This window comes from Accipiter gentilis, chromosome 21 (genome assembly GCF_929443795.1).
Source record: "Accipiter gentilis chromosome 21, bAccGen1.1, whole genome shotgun sequence".
NCBI classification, from domain to species: domain Eukaryota; kingdom Metazoa; phylum Chordata; class Aves; order Accipitriformes; family Accipitridae; genus Astur; species Astur gentilis.
In genome coordinates, this window is record NC_064900.1 from 12740977 (window position 1) to 12759997 (window position 19021).

At 43.5% G+C, this 19021-nt stretch overlaps 2 protein-coding genes across 7 annotated transcripts in view; one reads left to right on the forward strand and one right to left on the reverse strand.

The window, feature by feature from the left end:
* Nucleotides 1-1356: 1356 nt before the first annotated feature.
* On the reverse strand, nucleotides 1357-8926 carry CGGBP1 (CGG triplet repeat binding protein 1). Of its 6 annotated transcripts, XR_007508989.1 has the most exons (3): nucleotides 8621-8739; nucleotides 4885-5872; nucleotides 1357-3090 (listed from the first exon to the last, which is right to left on the reverse strand). XR_007508989.1 is itself a non-coding variant. In XM_049824308.1 (2 exons), the coding sequence occupies exon 2, from the start codon at nucleotides 5841-5843 to the stop codon at nucleotides 5340-5342; it is 504 nt and encodes a 167-aa protein (XP_049680265.1). In that variant the 5' UTR covers nucleotides 5844-5872; nucleotides 8779-8926; the 3' UTR covers nucleotides 1357-5339. The 6 variants fall into 6 exon arrangements, 5 of the variants coding, with proteins under 5 accessions (XP_049680265.1, XP_049680264.1, XP_049680268.1 ...); XM_049824308.1 differs by lacking the exon at nucleotides 8621-8739 and adding an exon at nucleotides 8779-8926 and having other exon boundaries at nucleotides 1357-5872; XM_049824307.1 differs by lacking the exon at nucleotides 8621-8739 and adding an exon at nucleotides 8775-8926 and having other exon boundaries at nucleotides 1357-5872.
* Nucleotides 8927-9375: 449 nt separating this feature from the next.
* Nucleotides 9376-19021, forward strand: part of ZNF654 (zinc finger protein 654) — a 37295-nt gene continuing 27649 nt past the window's right edge. The window contains exon 1 of the mRNA XM_049824273.1: nucleotides 9376-9541. Coding sequence (XP_049680230.1) covers nucleotides 9410-9541 — 132 coding nt within the window. The 5' untranslated portion in view covers nucleotides 9376-9409. The remainder of the gene's footprint in view (nucleotides 9542-19021) is intronic.

Consider the following 19021-nt stretch of genomic DNA (forward strand, 5'->3'; position numbering starts at 1 on the left):
TTATGTTTATTTCTATTCTGCTTTTCCATTTGATATAAGGGCAACAAAAAGCAACTTGATCTTAACGTGCAGTGACCTGAAAATGAAAAATGACTGAAAATGAGAAAGTAATGATTAATAAATTCATGAGTCAAGAAGTTGCACAAATTTATCACTGATCCATCATAAGATGTCAAGTCAGATAAGACTTCAGGAAAAGGAATGTGTAAACAATCAAACCTACAGTTGATAATTCTGATGGGCTGATATTATTTGCTCAATTTTTATGACATCCCTAAGGGAGACAGAGATCAAACTGTGACCTTTTTGCAGATAGTCTGGAAAGACCTGATTCTTCCACAGTGCAGAAGCCCTTCCTGAAAAGACCTGAAGTATTAGGCAGCTGCAAGATGCTATACCAACAAATTGTTTACTGCAGTGTCAAAATGCATGACAATTATTTCACTTGGTGTCCACTTGGAACAGAAGGCATAATTGGGGAATTTCTGTCACAATGAAGAGAAAGTCACACAGTTGACAGGAAACAGGGGTTCTGTATAACCAGTCCTGAAATAGACTTCAGTGATTGTACAGATAAATCAACAAACTGCTTCAACATAATAGTTTGATATTACCTTAAGCTACAACAACAGAATGTAGAGTCTTTAATTTTTCCTGTCACCATCCATTTCTACTACCTTACATTACCATTGTATGTGAACTACCACGTTCTTTACCCGCTTTCTTGGCAAAATAAGAGATCGTGCATAAATTCTATAAAAAAGGAATTCCTTTATTTTTTTAAAAAGGACCATTTTTCCATTACCAAGTGAAAACTTTACAAAGTAAAGTATTTCTCTTCCAATAATATTTTAATATAAAAACTTAAATCACTTACTCTGGCCTTGCTGTTCTAACAGGAAGTCTTGTGGTACTGCAGGACCCAGATACTTTCAGCCTCACCCTAGCATCTAATCAAAAGTTCATCACTTGCTTAAATAAAACCACTTCTGTGGCCACTTACCATCAGCAAAACATCCCTACCACCAAGCCAAAAATAAAGCATCTTCACTAGCCCAAAAGAGACTAAACTCTAATAGCATTATTACGGTGAGAAGCTTTTTTAAAAAAAATTTATTTTGAAAGTTAGACACAACCTTAAAATTGTACAAAGACAACAAGCACTCAAATTACACAGAGTTAGCAGTGAGTACAATGTGAACACAACAACAGTGAGACTCGCCTCTCTTTATATGCAAATATAAATAGAGAATATCCTTGCCAAACTTCCAGCTCTCTTTTTTTTTCTTTTTTTTTTTTTTTTTTCCCCTCCACCCCCATCCCCACCCCCCCCCCCCCCCCCACCCCCCCCCTCAAACCAGCTCATTATGCTGCAAAACCTAGCAGGGAGCATTTCACTGTTCAGTTCAACAGAATTGCTAAAATTGCTAAAAGGGGCTCTGGCTAAAAATAATCCTTCTATCATGAGAATATCCCATACTTTGCAGAACCAAGTTTCTCTCTCAATTGAAAAACAGCTTTCCCTTTTATTACGTTGAATGTTTCACCTCCTCTAGGGATCTGCCAAATTACAGGCTTCAAAATGCTTAAAAATATTAGAACTTACTCACATTTTTTCAAGAACATGCAAGCTGAAACTAACATGGTGCATACATGTAAGTAGTCACAAAACAGAGAATGTTCCTGTTTGTATTTTATTCTTTGAAATTGTTGTTCCAAGAAAAGCACTTTGGAGTAATTTTAGCTGTGAGTTGGCTAAACTAATAAAAGTACATGGTCAGAGAAGAAAAGACTTTTTTTTTTTTTTTTTAATATTAGAGCTTCAAATATATTAAAAAAACCACCTGGCAAAAAGTATCCCTTATAGCTTGTCCCTATATATGTATGTAAAATGAAAAGCAGACGTTGCTACCACCCTCTCTTTAATTCTGAGAGTACTCTTTACAGGAAATACATGGAAAAATAATGCAGTGTTCTTGCAGAAAAAAGGAAAACCCCATGGAGACTGTTAAACAACTTAACCACAGCCTCTGTTCTAGGAATTAGTTATTACTTAGGTTTAGATATACCAGAAAACTTCTGCTGTAAATCTTCCCTAAGATCAACAGCAATTAAACCAAGGTTATGTTTTATCCAACTATAGCCACACTGGCAAAATTATGCTCTGAACTTGAGTGTTTGCAGAAAACTGTTCCAAGACTGACTGGAACCGTTTTTACTTTTAAAGCAAATAAGTGTAACTGTCTTGTTGATGATCCAGGTTATGTCCATGAATATAAACTTACTTAGTCATTGTTCTTTCTAGATTACCTGGAAGCGCTTTATTTTTCATTGTTTTACTACCTTTTGAATGTTTGTTGCAATAGATCAGTATCTTGATTTTCATAAAGCTTGAAAACTGTTGTGTGGTGTTTGGTTTTTTGTTTTGTTTTGGTTTTTTTTTAACAAAAACATCCTATTATTAAGACACCAGTGTCCTACAGATTGCTGTGCATTGGAATTAAGTCAGTTCCATTCAAAATCCTGATAACCAATTTTTGCTTCCAAATTGTTACGAGTTGGTAGCCTATGGCTACACTGAAAAAGTTCCTCACCAGGCTCATACCCTCTGCAGTAATTCTGCATAAAAAATAAATTGGTACTAGAATAATAACTGAAAATAGTACACAGACTGCTTTACTGTAGAGTAAGCTTTTGAGAAACTAAGTGTTCTAATATTGCTTTGCCTTACTGAAAATGACTCGTTTTCTTTTTTAACAAAAGCTGTTGATGTTGCTAACTTTTATTTTTATGTAAAACTGTACAAGTGAAAGTAACTTGATTTTTTTTTTCTCATTTGTGCAAGAGCCTATTTAATGTCACCATTGAGCTTTTCAAAATGTCTGTCAGTTTGCCAGTCAAGGGAAAAACATACAGCATTGAATCCTATATAAAATGGTTACGGGGTGCAGCCAGTGAAATTCCATGTTAGCAGGAACTGAGCTAACTAGTCCAAATTCATACCTTTTAATCATACGGTCTTCCCTAGATGCTTTCATTTAATGGAAGCCTGTTTCCTCAATACTCCACTGTTTTCTATTTGCTTCAATTCTAAGATAGCATTCATAAGGTAAAAAAAAAAAAAAAAAAAAAAAAAAATTAAAGCAAGGATGTTGTTTCACTGTAATGAAACAGCAGCTGTAAAAGAACATTTTCAATCATTGTCAGGACAGAAAAGGCTATTGGCAGTGTACCTTTCACTTGGCTTAAGAAGATTTATAAAACAGTTCTAGCCCAAGGCAGTTCATGATGTTAAGCTAAACCCAAGCTTGTGCAATAGCAAATGATATTTTGGAAGGCATATTTTGATATCTAAGATTAGAGTAAAAAATTACTACTGTTATTTCTGTCTGAAGTTCTAAACCAGCAACCAGTATCATTGACAGGATTGCTATGACTGCATGGAGTCCTGCTAGCTTCAACTGGGACCAAAGGTGCAGCAGTGTACCGAGTACCCGTGTACTGGTACACATGGATAGGCAGCCTTCTGCTTTTTAGTTCTGTCCATTTACTCAAACAGGTCTCATAGCAGAAGGCTTCAAGACATGGTTATAATGTAACACAAGTGCATTTCTGTAGAAGCTAATTGCACAAAAACCAGTTGTTACTAGGTCTGTGAGTCTCTCTCAATCCAGCAAAAGAGACTGCTCTAGAAAAAGCTAGGGAAATCGCTACAGAAACTAAATAAGCAGGTTATTTTGTCTCTTTTTAGCAATTACTGAGTATTGCTGTAAATATCTGGAATAAAAGAAATACTGAGAAACAGATACCGTGAAACTCTACAGGGGAAAGGAAGCTGGACAGAACAACTGGCTCCACCTGAGGGAGTTAAAGCACGCTTACACCATTGTATCCACTGAGCAGAGGATTTCTGTGCTGCTAGAATATGCTTAGCGCATCCCTGAACCCAGAGCATCTCAAGGAAATCTAGAGCAGGCAGGAGTTGGTCGTATTCCAACACTGCACAGTGCTCCCTCATTGCATTCAAAAACTTTATAGAGCACTTACACCGAGCGGACTATTTGGCATAATAATGTGGAATAGCTCAGTAATAGTTTACTAGATTTGGGAGAGGGTAACATGATTGAAATTCTTCAATTTCGCATTTTACTTTGTGCCAGTCCAATAGATGCGGCCTTGGCACAGAGTAAGAAATACAGCCCAGGTCTGTAATTCCAGTAGAGCTTCAAAGTATACATGTTTTCCTATTTGCGCTTACAGGTATTGAACAGCCACTGCAGTAACTATTTTGAAAACTGTTTTAATCACTTTACCTCCTTTGACTAAAAGGCTGAGGACAAGGCCAGAGATGTAGAGGACCTTCAGGGAAAGATGGAGGAGCCTCTTCTCCTGTGCACTGTAAAAAAGTTTTCTCAGCTCCACAGTTTAGTGCCTCCCCCACCCCCAACTCAGATTTAGCAGCCTTTGTCCTGCTAGTAAGAGAAAGGCATTAATCATCTCTACTAAGATCTTGGTCCAGTACGAGTTTCACTTGCCAGCTGCTGCACTGCAAACCACACTCAGTTACTGGTTTGTCTACTCAACTTTCAAAGATTGGCACTGAAACTGAAGGGGACACATTAAACCGAGACGATGAAACAGTGATTTTAAGAAAGCGGGCACGGTAAACCTGCAGAACTCTTAGCTTTATGAGAACAGTGGAGTTCAGAGATCAATACAAGAGACTGACTATTTAAGCTAGATAATGAATACATCCACAGTCGCACCAAATAGGGTAAGGGAGTATTCTAGAAGAAAAATGTTTCCCGTTTTTGAACGTAAACCAAACTTGAATAGGAATTTGCAATAATCCTCCCCCCACAGAGCAGTTATATTTTAACTAACCATTCTACAGCTTCTTGCATTTCAAATGTGCAGCGCTTCTTCTTGGTCACTCATGGACAGGATACTGGACAAAGCAATCCACTGACATGATTAACAATCCCTATCGCATCATCTTCCTCGTATACGTAGATGCACAGTTTAGGTAAGTGAGGTGCTCCATCCAAGTGCCTTTTTCTTAGCGCCAGTTACAGCTGGACTGAACACAGATAAGGTGTATGCCAGGTATGTTCCCTACATTCATCGTGAGTTCTACATCAACGTAGCTCTGAAGTCTACAGCAGGGTTAGCAACAGTCTGCGGCATACCACTAAGTTCACAAATAGATTGTCGTTTCTACAATAATACAAAATAGCTTGTAAAACCAATATGTAACACTGTATATATGCATGAATATAAAAATAAACCACACCATCAATATGTAAAACTTCACAACGATGATGAAAACAGTTTTCTTCTCAACGGTCTTCAGTATTGATGAGTTGGTTCTCATTGTCATACCCGTCAGGCAGGTATGCTTTCCTTAGCTGGTCTGACTTAGGTATCGAACTGCCGTTCTTGACATAGCGGGACAGGAAGGCTCGCACAGATGGATGATCAGCCTTCTCAAGTGGAATATTTGCTTCCAGGCACATTTTCACAAAGTCCTGGATGACACTGGTTTTCTCTGTCTGGGCAGTACTGTTGCACTGAAGGGAGGCAGTCAGAGTCCTTTGCTTCTTCCTGACATTCTGTTCTTCAAACTCTGCCTTTCGCTTTGTGTGTGTTTTAGACTTGAGGTGGTCATTGATCGCAGACTTGCGAACATGATTCAGAACCACATTGCAGGAAGTGCAGAAGAGTTTTCCTCCATCTTCGTGCAGCTCACTGCCAAACTCAGTTACACGATCCTGAGGAGTTACATACAAAGCAGTCTTCGAGCGGTTACGTGACGGAGCGGACTTCACTCCAAATCGTTCCATTGCTGCCTTCAACAAACTTTACCTGAGAGCTGGAAAAAGAAAAATAAAAAATTGCTGTTAAACTAATGATTTCAACCAAGTAATTCTGGATGCAGTCTATTCAATATCCAATATAGTGCTTACTGACATCTAAAAGGTAACTACATGTAAGATGCACGAGTGAAACTATTATTGAAAGGTTCATCATCTTGAAGTCCAAAGAACTTAGGAAACTGACGTTCCTCTTGAGTCAGAGTAAAGCACGTTTTAGTTTCTACAACTACAAAAGCTCAACAGAACCCTCAAAACTCAATCCGTTCATCACTGAAAGTCAAATGGAAAAGCTTATTGCTTTTTCTTGAAGACAGTTTTTATCCTTTACTCTTTAGCTAAAGGGTGCTTTCTTCTTCGCATTTTCAACATATTTGACAGTTTCTTAGTAATGTCGAGTCCATATTTTTCTGTTTACTTCCTGAAAATGTGTATTAATTCTGTTAGCAAATCCTAGTTGTCCAAATATCAGGCAAGAAGGCCATTACTATCACCTGTAAAAGCCAGTAAAAAAAAACCCTCCAAAACAACCAACAACCAAAAAACCCCAAACCAAAACAAAAAAGCCAAACCTGAGCTTTGACAGCACTCATTTGGGAACACCCCTCACTTCCGCCCCAGCTCAAACCAAAACTATTAGACCGAACCTTAACTCAGAGTCAACAGCAAATAATTTTGTCACTGTAACTAGAGACGGCTGGAACAGCCTAATGTGAACAGAAAATCGCATACATTTCAGTGCAAAATAAGAACCTGTATTTTCAAAGATGACAGCTTCTCTGGGGATGGTAACTGACCGATAACTAAGAGAGGTGGACGCTTTCTAACATCACTCTAAATTATACTATGTTATTCCAAAGCAGGCAATAACCTAGTCAATTGTACTAAAATCAAACCAGACCGATGCCTTTTTTTGGTGTTGAGAAATTGAGTAGCTGGTGTAAATCTCAGCCAAGGTAACTTAAGTCCTTTTCAAAGTACAGTTGAAGTTCAGAAACAGCTCTGTTCAGGTTTGAGGTTTTCTGAGCAAAACGAATGGTCATTACATTAACTACTCACTTTCTTAACAAAAAGAGGGCAACAGGCGTTTCTTAAAAAATATATTTTGGCAAATACTTTGAGGAAATATAATAGGTTGCCTGGGGAATTCACTTATGGGCGTGAATGACTTTGAAGAATTTTGTACTGCCTGTGCTTACAAGGCAGACGGAGAGATCGGAATATCTCTAGACGTATTCTCCTCTGTACTTACTTCATTACACACATAGATTTTGCTGTTGCAACATTTTAAAAGATCTGCCATTAAAAGACCAGAACTTCCAAACTAACTGTAAGTTGAGCTTGTCCAGCTCTAAGGACTGAATGGAGTTTCTGCTGTCCACAATGCCTTTCGCTTGCTCTGGAAATAAAGGAACAGAGAATTCAGTCTTCAATATTGTCTTTTTTTCTTAAACTATTCCTCCACTGAGAGACGACGACCTTTTGGAAAAAAAATCTTGCTATTAGCTACTTTCCTAGTTAATTTTTTGCACTATCTGCTGCTTTCCAGAACTGTTAAGTCTCGACTGATACTGCACAAACCTGCAGACTAAGATAAACAATGCTTTTTCAGCATGGATGGAACTTTCTTCATTCTTTTTGTTGCTTTATGCAATTTATCCCTGTGAGTTTCCAAAGCAACTGTTTCCTGAAATCGAGCGGAAACCAAGCCTTAACCTAACATAACCTTGTCGCTCAGGCTTCCGAAGCCTCAAAACACATCCCCCACCAAACTAGGTGTTCGCACTTATGCTATGTCAAAATCCCCAGGAATTCCGTGAACAGGACAAGTACGGAAACGCAGGATTTTCGGTGGCTTGTGTTTTTTGTTTTGGTTTGGGTTTTTTTGCCTCAAGTTTTGACGCGGATTCTTCCATGCCTACTGACGCCTGAACTACTGCTGGGTTCCCAAGCAGGGGGGGGCCGGCGTCGGTACAGAGGAGCCCCCCCGGGACAGACACCCGACCCGCCGCCCCCCTCGCCGGTTTTCCGAGGAGGGAAGCTCTTCCGCAGCGGCGGGAGCCCTGGGGCCGGGGGGGGTGAGCACGCCTCGGCTACGATCGGTGTCACCGGAGAGGGGACGGCGCCGCGTCCGCCGCGCCCCTCGGCGAGCCCGCGGGCTGTCTCAGGCGAGGAGGAGAAACGCCTGCCGGATTTCCAAGCCCCCAAACCGGTGTCGCCGTCCCCCCCGCCGTGACCGGGGGGCCCAGGACTCCAGGCGGTTTATTCCCCGGGGTCCGGTCACCCGATCGACGGCGCCATGGAACCCGTGAGGGGCCTCTCAGGAGCGGCGGGGTCCGCACTCCGCCTCCCTCCCCCCAACGGACCGGGCGGGGGGGGGGGGGGGGGGGGGGGGGAAATGAGGGCCCGGCCCGGCCCGGCCCGCGGCGGCGCGCGCACCCCAGCCCCCCCGCCCGGCGGCGGCGGCAGACAGGTGCGGCCCCTCCCGCCCCGGCCCCGCCCCGGCCCGCTCCTTCCCCCGCCCGGTACGGCGGGTGTTTCTACGGCAGAGACGGGAGGCGGCCCCGCAGCCCTTCCTCTCTCCCCCTCTCCCCTCGCCGACCGGCGCCGGGACCCCGCAGGCGGTGGAGAGCGGCCCCCGCCAAGGCGGCGGCGGCGGCGGCGGCCACACCGCCCGCCCCGCCGCGCCGCACCGCGCCGCACCCCGCCGCGCCGGCCCCCACCCGCCCCCTGCCGGGCGCCGTTACCCGCTCCGGCCGCGCGGCCTCCCCACGCCCCACCGGCGGTGCGCCGCGCCGTCGCCGCCGCCGCCGCCGCCGCTCCTCCGCTGGGCCCCGCTGGGCCGCGGGCCGGACGCGCCCCTCCGCCGACGGGCGCCGCGCCGCAGCCAGACGGACCTACCCACCCTGGCGGCCGCGGTAGGCGGGACCTAGCAACCCGCCTGGCAACCGCCGCGCGCCTCTCGCCCGCCCCTCTCGCTCTCTCTCTCTGTCTCGGCCGCCGCCACAGCGCGGCCGAGCGGCAGCAGCCCCTCGGCGGTTGGCTCCCCCCCCCCCGGCCCGGGCGCGCGGAGATGGACGGCCCGTCTGCCCGATGAGGAGCGGGGGGGGGCGGGGCCGAGCGCCGTGATGGAGGCGCGCCCGGGCCAGTCGGAGCGCGCGAGGGCGACGGCGGCGCCTAGCGGACGGGGGCTGCGGCCAGTCGCCGGCGGGAGGCCGCGGAGGGAGCCGCGACGGACGGGATGAGCGGCCAATGGCGACGGCGGGGGGAGGGACGAAGCAGAGAAGGGGCTTTCGCTCCAATCGAAGGCGGCCTCGGCGGGGCCGGGCGGGCGGGAGGGAGGAGCCGCGGGTCAGGGGTCGCCGGCGAGCCCTCTCGCCGCGGGCCGTTGATGGGCACGGCGGCCGGCCCAATCGGAGCGCGGCGGGGGGGCGTGGCCGGACGTGAGGCGGCGGGGAGGGGGGGCGCTCCTTCCGGCGTGGCGGGGCGGGGGCAGGGGGGGGGGCGCTCGGTACGCGCAGGGCGGCCGGAGCAGCATGGCGGAAGACGAGAGCGATCAGGAGTCGGAGCGGCTCAGCGAGGAGCTGGAGGCGCTGGTGACGCCGGGACCCCCCGCCGGCCTGCCGGCCCTCCTTAACAGCCAGTATTACTGCCGCCGCTTCTGCCAGGTGAGCGCCGCCCCGCCCCCCCGGCCCGCTGCTCGCCCCTCCCCCCCGCGGGCGGGCGCGGGGCGCGGCGGCGACCGGGACCCCCCGCTCCCCCCAACCCCCCGCAACCCCCCGCCCCGGGCTGCCGCGGCCGCCGCCCCGCCGCTCCCCGGCGGCCCCGGGGTCAGCGCCGGGGCAGGGCTGGGGGGCCAGCGGGGGAGGGGTCCGGCCCGGCCCGCCCCGCTCCGCTCCGGTCGGCGCCCGGCTCTCGGGGCCGGGAAGGGGAGCGCAGGCGACGCCTCTCGGTCGGCGGGGGGCGGCCGGGCTGCGGGCGCTGAGGGGAGGCCGGGCGGCCTGCGTGGGGGAGGGGAGGGGAGGGAAGGCGCCTGACCGGCGGGGGGGCGGGCGAGCGAGGAAGGGCGGGGGGCGGCGGAGTTGGGGGGGGGGGGCGGTGGCGACCGGCCCGGCCCGGCCCGGTCTGGTCTGGCCCGGCCGGTGCTGGGAGGTTCGGCCGGTTCTGGGCCTGGCGGACGCGGACACGTGCGGTGGCGGCGGTGCGGGGGGCAAACTGGTTGCGGGAGGCTTTGCCCGGGCTGGGGAGTTGGGCGGGGGGCGGAGGGGAGGGGGGAGGGGGAAGGAAGAAGGGCCTCGGAAACAGGTCCCATAACGGTGGCTAAATTAGACCGGGGTAGTAGTATTGGGTTTTGGGTTTGGTTTTTTTTTCCTCCTCCCCCTCTCTTTGGAAAGCAGCGTTTCCTCAGGCGGCTCTGGAATTTTTGTGCTCTTCGCAACCTCTTTCTGTACGCCTTGCGAAGTAACAAGCAACAACAGGTTGCTTTTGCGAGTTGCTTTCATCAGCAGGTGTTGATGAAACATTAGTTAGGCTGGGTAGATTTCAGACGTGCTGCTTGCTCTTTTCCAAAAGACAGTCTAGAGGGTTTTTGTGTGGAATTACTTCACTTCATCCACTTCTTGGCTGCGCACCTCTCCACTGCGATTGTTTTCTTCCATTTAAATAAATGCCTTACTGTGTCCTTATTTTGTTCTTCCTGTTTAAACATCCAGCGAAACACCTGTTTGAAATATTATTTACTCTAATACGTGTTTAAAATCATCTCAGGTAGCATACTGCTCAACAAGTCCACGGGTTGCTGCTTGGTTTCATCGATCCTTTTATGTTTTCTTCTGCTTAGTGATCTCTCTAAACTTAGTACGTGTGAAAAAAATTGCAAAGCCATTAAAAGGAGAAGTGAATGGTTTTGGAAGTGTGGCATAAACTACAGTTGTAAGAAATCACAACCGTATTTGATTACGCTGGCAGGTTGGAAAGACATTTGCCTCTGCTGAATGCTGAGAGTTTTTAAATTTTTCTAGCTGCACTTGCTCTGTGTGTGTTGAATTCCTTGTGTTAAGGAGGAAGTGTGGGCAGTGATAGCTTCATCTACTAATGCCAATCCTGTTTCCCAGGCAAAGCTAGGACTTAGTAGTGAACAGAAGAGGACGAGACCAGGGAAGGAATTTTCCTATAAAATAGTTGTATCGCAGTTATTACTGGTAGAGTATCTAAATCACTTGACCTTGACTTCTGCAGGTTTTTTTTGTGTAGGAAGATTGCCAAGCCCTCTCCCCTACTTTGTTTTGCTTCGAGTTTGTGAACTCTCCACATGGGCAGCCAGTGCTCTCAGTATATATAGCGCTTTGTTTCTTTTCTCTTAAATTTTATTTTTAACAGTGCATAGCTGAAATAATCCTGATGAAAGTGAGTTAGTATATTAACACTTTGTTGCCAGCGATATTTTTTGTTGTTGTTTTAATTTGGCCTGGTGTGTGATCTGCAGTCGTGTGCTCACTCAGAATATAATCTCCTGTGTTTTGTTTAAGCATGTTTTTTAGTAATGGATTCTTCTGCTGATTTAACTATATAAATACAATCTCTTCACTGGTGTTAGTGTACTGGTGTGAAGAGCTAGTAGCTGTGTGACGTTTGTGGTTTGACAACAAATGAAGCTGTGCGTGCTTCACATTAGCTCCTTTACCCTCGTGAGATTGACAGTGCTGTAATTTTACTGGTCTATATATACCTGTACATACAGAGGGCTGATAGGCCCTCAGCCTATTTAATAAGTGATGCAGTGTATTTATATTTCTTCTTCAGAAAGTATTATGAAGTTTAGGCCATCTCTTTCTCATAACACTTGTTGTAAAACAAAACTTCTCAGTTAAATACTGTCTTGCTTTATTAGATTTGGCTTCTCCTCCCCTCCCCCCCCCCCCCCCCCCCCCCCATATGTCTTCTTTTTTAGTGCAGTTTTTTCCTTTGGCTCTAGTTTTTGTCAGAGCCTGTTGCTTTGTACTTTTCTATCCAGATCTTCTGAAGGTCATATTGGGCTGTTCTGCAGATCAAGCCTCTCCACCTTATTCCACTCTGCACTGATAACACAATTTTGCTTGTCTTAATGGTTATTTGGCACTTCTAAATGTCCTAATTTGCCTCCTCCTATGTTCCTGGTTTTGTGTCAAAAGTTGAACAGCAGTTGAAGTAGTTGCTTAGCAATAAATAATAGCATGAGTTTGAACTACCCAAAAGAAACATTTTTATTTTCAGAATAACAACCTATTAAAATATGTGCCTGTGCTTCAATCATGGTGATGAAGCTTCATGTCAGCTGAAAAGAATACTGTTTAGGTTGCTTATAGTTACGCTACTGTGTGAAGTATGCGCACATCCACATCTCGCAGTAAGAACTACAGGAAAAGTGAAGCAAGGTGTAAAGCCTTTTCGGTCTCTAGAGCCATTTTCTGTAGAGAGAAGCAAAGACCTCTTCACTGATCTTAAAGAGAGTGCCGTATACCTTGAAAAGCATTGGTATGCACATGTCTTTCATCCTTGAAATATGTTAGAAAGGTAAAATATTGCTGTAAACAGCCAGATTCAGTACTCTTGAGGCCTGGAGTATTGCAGCTGAACTTCACTTTCAAGTAGTAGATTAAGGAACAGTTACAAAAGATGACCGGATTATCAGAGCGTTTTCCTTAAACGTACGTGTAATCACAGTTTAATGATACAAATTGAAGTCAGAATGTGGAGTCTCTAAACCCTTGTGTAGCTTCTGGGATCTCTTTTTTTGTTTTCTAGGTGTGCATGGTCATACAGAGTCATTACAGCCTAAATCTTCCAAGGAAAAGCGGAATAAAGTGTTTTCTTAGATTGTTACTTGAGATTGATGACATGGGGAAAAACAAAAACCAAGATTTCTGTAGTTGGGAATGAAAAGAGACAGTTGGAAGATAAGTGGCCAGCTTATGCATCTCACCAGCTGCTTCTGTGTTACTTTCTAAAAATTGCTGATCTGGCATTTCTTATTTGTGAAGTTTGTCGTGTTTTGAAACTACTTAGACGCTGGGAAAAGCAAGTCTACTGTTCCCAGCTTTGCCAAGCAAAAGAACAAGGCGCCTGTAACTACTTTGTAGGTTTAAAGAAATTTGAAAGGTGGTACCTGGCAGGAAACCCCCTCAGTCTAAACGTTTGGAGGAGCTTCATGACTTTCAACTTGTTATGTTATATGCAGAACTTGAAATTCTTTCTTGAGATTCCTCTGGGACCAGAGCCATTGAGAGGTTCCTGTGTGAGTGAAATACAAGTGATGAAGGGCAGAGAAAATAGTGTAGATGGTTACGTTTTTTGGTATGAGTGTGGAGGGAGTACTTCTATAATTAGAAGGCTGCATTTCCACATTTACTTGATTTGAAAACAGACCTTAACAGCGAGCTGGAAAATGAATATAGCTTACTTCGTTGCACTTGAGGTGGGTATAGTTTTTATCGCTGGCTTGGAATTGCATTTTCTCTTCCAAATCTTTTCTTATAACATTAAGTGCTATCAAAATACTACAAGTTACTCCCAGCATTTCTGTAGTTGTCCACATGGCTGCATAACTGTACTAGATGTTATTTTATGTTGTTCTGTACTGACTAAAATAAACACAAGGTGAGTCTGATCTAAAGTAACAGGGTAATACTGTGAAGTGTAAACACTACTCGATCTGCTCTTACCATGGCATCAGCTTACGGCCTTCCAGTAGGATCCAACTTCCTGAAATAAAGATTACCTGGTTTGCTTATGTTAATTGGTGTTATCTTGAGTCACGGCTGGAGAAATAATTCTTGGGTTTATAAAATCAAAAGCTAAGAAATAGAATTTAGTAACGCGCTAGAGAAGATAGTGTTTCTTGGATTTATTTTAGTAGACAAAAAAAATACAGGGGTATATGACTCAGCTGTTGTCTGTCTTGCTTTGTGGGGATGAAGGCAGAAAAATATACATGTCTTGAATGTTTATTCTTCTGAATTTGGGATTAATAAATTTTCACACTTTTTGTGATGTGCTTAAATTTGAAAGTACTTGCTTTTGACGTGTACTTTGAACTTTGAATGAATAGTTGTTAAGCTGCTTTTATATTTTCTAAAAAACAAGCAACAGAAAACCAAAACCAAACCTTTAAGTTATGCTAGACTTCTATTTTATTTTGTTTTGGACCTTTGGGATCCATATTTGATCTCCATACACTATTTTAAAGTTTAGCTACAGAAATCTTGCTCACATGAGTAGTAGTAGTAGTAGTGCAAAGTGGTCTCTTCTGTTTCTTTGAAGTTTATTTCTTTGAGAAGGTAGAATTTGTAATCTTTAACCACCTGATTTCTCTTGTAATGATTTGTGGTGTTCTAGGGGTTTTTTTGTATCTTTCTGAATAAATATGCTTTATACTTGTTAACGGCTCAAATTTTGAGAGCGCAGTTAAAAGTCACATTTGACTTATTTGACTGACATTTTTCGGGTTGTTTTTAATGTGTGACATTGCTAGTTATGTGAAAGCTTGTAAAGGGCATACCATACATTGCAGTAACTAAATTTACCTGTGTATCAAAGAATAACGTAACTACTTGAAATGGTTTAAATTTAAAAATTAACTTGTCATTTTGTTCTCTGTTTACTGGATCTTTTTTCCATGTTTGGCTGGTGAAAACAAGCATATTCAATTTGCTACTAAGCAGTTTAGTATTACACTGCTCAAGATTCAAGTGAAGTTTGGGTTTAAAAGGAAATCCTTACAACACATCTGGGGTGAGCACTGGGTTGTGTTTACTCCCAAGCTGAATGCCAAGTGTGAGCATTCAGTTCTGCTGACGATTACCTGTGTGCAAGGAAGGGTGTCCTGGGTTAGGTGTTTGCACTCTTTTCTCTGATGCTTGATGGGAAATCTGATACGCCACTATCGTGCAAGACTTGGTTGTTGGTATATGTAGTGCACATGGCTGTTTTCAGTCAGCTTCTTGGGAGAATTCACAATAGTAGTTGATTTGCAACCTCTTTATTTGCAGATGGGTGTGCCGAAGGACTCGGTCTTCAGTGCTCTTGTTTTGTCATTAACGTTATATAGTCTTTTCTTATTCACGTACTGGCTTCTCCTCAGCTTTTGTGCCTGTTCTCCTTTTAGCTGTACCCTGAGAAATTATCTCCCTGTTTGAAAAGTAGGATTACCAAGTTAGTATTTTTAAAAAGGAAACATGCACAAATGTACAAATACGTTGTATACTTCTCTTGATCTTTGTAACATTTTTCTCCTTCCAATTTGGAACTTTTCTGTTTCACGCTCTCAAACTTCTTTGTATTGCTACTTCTCCAATTTTTAATGCCTTGTCTCAAAGTTTAGCTTTGTATGAAAATTAGCTTTTGAGTTTTGTTTGGAAAAGATACATCAAGATTGTAACTTGGAAAGGAGTTGCAGAGATTTATACCTAAAAAGAAGGATCTCCATTGAATGATGCTTGTGAAGCATAGTTTGTCTGATAGCCTTGCTAAGTGGGCTTCTTTAAGTTAGAAGCAGCACACTTATTGCAGTAGGTAATGCAAAAATCAAAAAGTTAAGTCCTTTTTGGTAGTAGTTGTTCAGATGAGGGAAAGAAGTAATTGTACTTTTTACTTTAAATGCATCTTAAATCGTATTTTACTAATATCACTGGTGATGTGGACATATGCATTCATGTGAGTGTTCACAAGATTGTCAGTTCTCTCTATGATCAAAACAATTCTTTAAATTAGTTGACTCACTCTGGGGGGAACTAATCAAAAGGTGAGGAGGGATATTACTACTTTCAATATAAATGTTTATCTTTCAGTCATAAAAGTCTTACACAGGCACTTTTACTACAATGCTACAAGTAGCCCAATACTGCTTTTCTAGGATTAATACAGTTTTCATTGTGGCGCAAGCGGCAGACTGTCACCCAGTCTTAGATATTGTTCTTGCCTCAAACAGGCTGAGGAAATGGATGAGATTTCGGTAATTAAGGGTGGGGGGAAGCATTTAGCTTTAAGAGTAGAGCTTTGGCAGAAACTTGTCTCATAGGATGTGTCATGCTGTTGCTGGGTGATGTTTTTTCTTTTGCCAGAAGTGTGATTATGTTTGGTTACTCCTTATGTAATATTCACATGTGAATTGCAGCAAAGCCATTGCTAACATCCTTTATTTTTATTTTTTTTTGTAGTTAGCACCATATAAAACCTTTTTAAACTTGTATCTATTAAGTAGTGTTTTGTGTCATCTTAAAATCTTCTACTCTCTAATTAGATAATGGAATCCTTTTTTGTAAGGACACAGTTAGCTCGTTTATATGCGGAAACAGAACAAAATGCTCCTCATCCACTCAATAGGATAAAAAGACAGTAAAAAAGGTGTGATTTTTTTTTCTGGTGTTTCCAGGTAGAATACATTTAGTGTTACTCAAGTTCTCTTCTAGAACTGAAATTTGGTATCCGAACTGTTCTGGTACTTCTACTGAACAGGCAACTATGGTAGGTGTTGCTTTTAATTATGGTGTTTAATTTTCAGGAAACTTCTTTTTTTTTTTTTTAACATGCCCCTTTTTTGCTTGGCATTTTAAATCCTTTTTGGTTTGGTCTATTCTGTGACAACCACTATATTTGCTTATTATGATAAATGTCAACCACTATATTTGCCAACTAGCTTTCTTTTTCTAAGAACTATGAACAGAAGTACTCACAGAACTGTTGTGTTTTTAATCCTGTGGTGACTTCCTTTACTGTTAAATCTCACAAAAAGTTATGGGAGTAACTTAATTTAAAATCCTAGTCATGACAAAACTTTAAAATTGGTGGGATTTGTTTCTTTTCAGTTTCTTTTTTTGTTGTGGGGAGGGACGTGAAAACCTGTAGCAACCTCAGGCCTAGCACTGCATAAAACATTTGTTTCTTGTGTCCTACATATTTGTAAATCCAGTTATTTGCAATGTTATTTCTCTTAAGTGTTACTTCCTTCATGTTTTCGGGGTCAGTTGCTTTAGCTGTGTGCTTAGAAACTGCTTGTAGGAGACTGATAAGTCTGGTCTTGATTTTGCACTTAACAGGACACACCTGAATCATGGATTTTCCTCTGAGTTACTCAGACATACTAAAGAAGGGGAGGTAGTGTATTGGTGTGGGAGAAAGGGGGGGTTGAACTTGGGCATCGGTTCAGAAAGGTGCTCCAGCCTCCCTTTCAGTATTTGTATCTGCACTGAATGAGAAAGGGCAGACAAAAGGCCCCCCAGTCTCCTCATGAATGGTAGTAATTTAAAAGGTAAAGACAAACTGGGGAATGATGCATGGAGAGTCTTTAAGTGTATTAAAATTGCACCCTAACATAATTCTTGAAGGGAATTGTTGCAAAGTCACATAAAAATGTCACCTCCCTTCTGGTTTTCTGCACTGTGTATTGGACAAGGAACAGGCTGCTTTGTTTTGACAATGTTATGTGCTTCGTATTTGGCTGACTTCATTATATTGAAATTAATGTGCTTGTTAAAAATGTGCTGATAAACGTAAACTTTAAATAAAGCATTTAGGACTCAAGCAGCATAATCTGTCTGATTTTCTGAAGTGCTCTGATGACACAACTTAAGAACATGAGGGTGAACATATGCGTGTCCCTTTGACTTTTGTTTTCCTTGAAAAATGTCAGAAGTGGTAAAGTTTTGGGGGTTCTTTTTGGTATAAACCTTTACCTGTGTTCTTGTTTACAGACTTGTTTCAGAGCATGGCATATTGAGTATTTTGAACAAAAAGAAGGTGTTAGTTTCTATTAGAGAAAAAGCTATTCCGTGAGATCGCTTAAAAACAGACATTGAAGTATACATAGAATTGTAAACCAAACATACGTTATTTCCACCTGTAGCCTCCCGACCCCCCAATATAGAATATGTGTGTGGAGTGTGGTTTGGAATTTATTTCGTACTTAGCTTAGCTTTTTCTCCCCAACCCCCTTATTGATAATTTTTGCAAGTCTGCTGAGAATTGACCAATTTTAGACTACTTTTTTTTTTTTCCTGGGACTGACAAATGCATGGTTTCAGGTACCCATACTCAGAAAAAAAAAAGTATGCTATTCATATTCTTTCTGACCAGTTTGGGGTGGGGGGAGCTATTGCTGTGAGTCTTTTGTGGATACATCTGAGTTGCAGACTAACTGCCTGACAAAGGCGATGTTGCTGTTGTGGTGTCTTCCTTTCTGTGCTGCCTCTGGTACTTCTGTGGTGGGGTGGCAAGCCGGTTCAGAGAGCTGATGCAGACAGTGACTGTTGGCCTTTTGGGGGAGAGGAGGCTATTCTCTGTCACTTAGGTCCTGAACTAGCTTGCTTTGGGTTCAGATGAACACTGTAGGTGCAGCAAGGGCAACTAATAGGATTGTATAGGACTTTATAAAGTGTGGGCAGTAGGACTGCACCTTTCAGAGAGTACAATGTCTAACTCTTATTGTCAGCGTGAGTCTTTGTTGTATTGCTCTTGAATGCTGATTATTTGCAGAAGCAATACACTGACATTAGGACCAGAATCTTACCAAAAGTTCATATATGCCTAACCAAAGAATGACACAAGCAAATAGAGTAACTTTCCCCTCTCTAACTATTTTCAGTTCAGCTAAGTTACTGCAGTTAGTAACTTTTGGTGGATCTCTTTATCAGCTCATGCAGCCTCTTTCAACTCATGTAGCCATTCAGCATCCACAGCATCCTTTTAGTAAGGAGCTCCACAGCTTAACTGCACACTGTGTGAAGAACTACGTCCTGTAATTTATTTTGATCCTGCTTGCCAACCTTGTTTGGTGTGTCCCCCTGCACTTGTCATTTCTTTACAACCTAAAGTGTCTCAGTTAGCTGCATTGATCCTTATGTGAAATTTATTTTGCTACTTACCATTTCTTGCTTTCTGACAAAGCTTTTGTTAAGCCTTCTGTATTCTCTTTTGAGATAGGATTGGGCAGATAGCAAACCAGCATGCAGTTTTATACATGTGGGGCTGTGCTATGGTTTTGAGCAGTTAACACTCTGCTTAGTTTTATCTTAATACTCTCCTAATACTTAATTTGCTTTCTTGGCCATTGTGATGGGCATTGAGGTGATGTGTCATTAAAACGTCTACCATACGAACACAGTCTTGTTCTTGGG

Bases quoted from the DNA above. Each gene is read 5' to 3' on its own strand.
- CGGBP1 (XM_049824308.1), bottom strand. From the start codon at position 5,843: ATGGAACGATTTGGAGTGAAGTCCGCTCCGTCACGTAACCGCTCGAAG.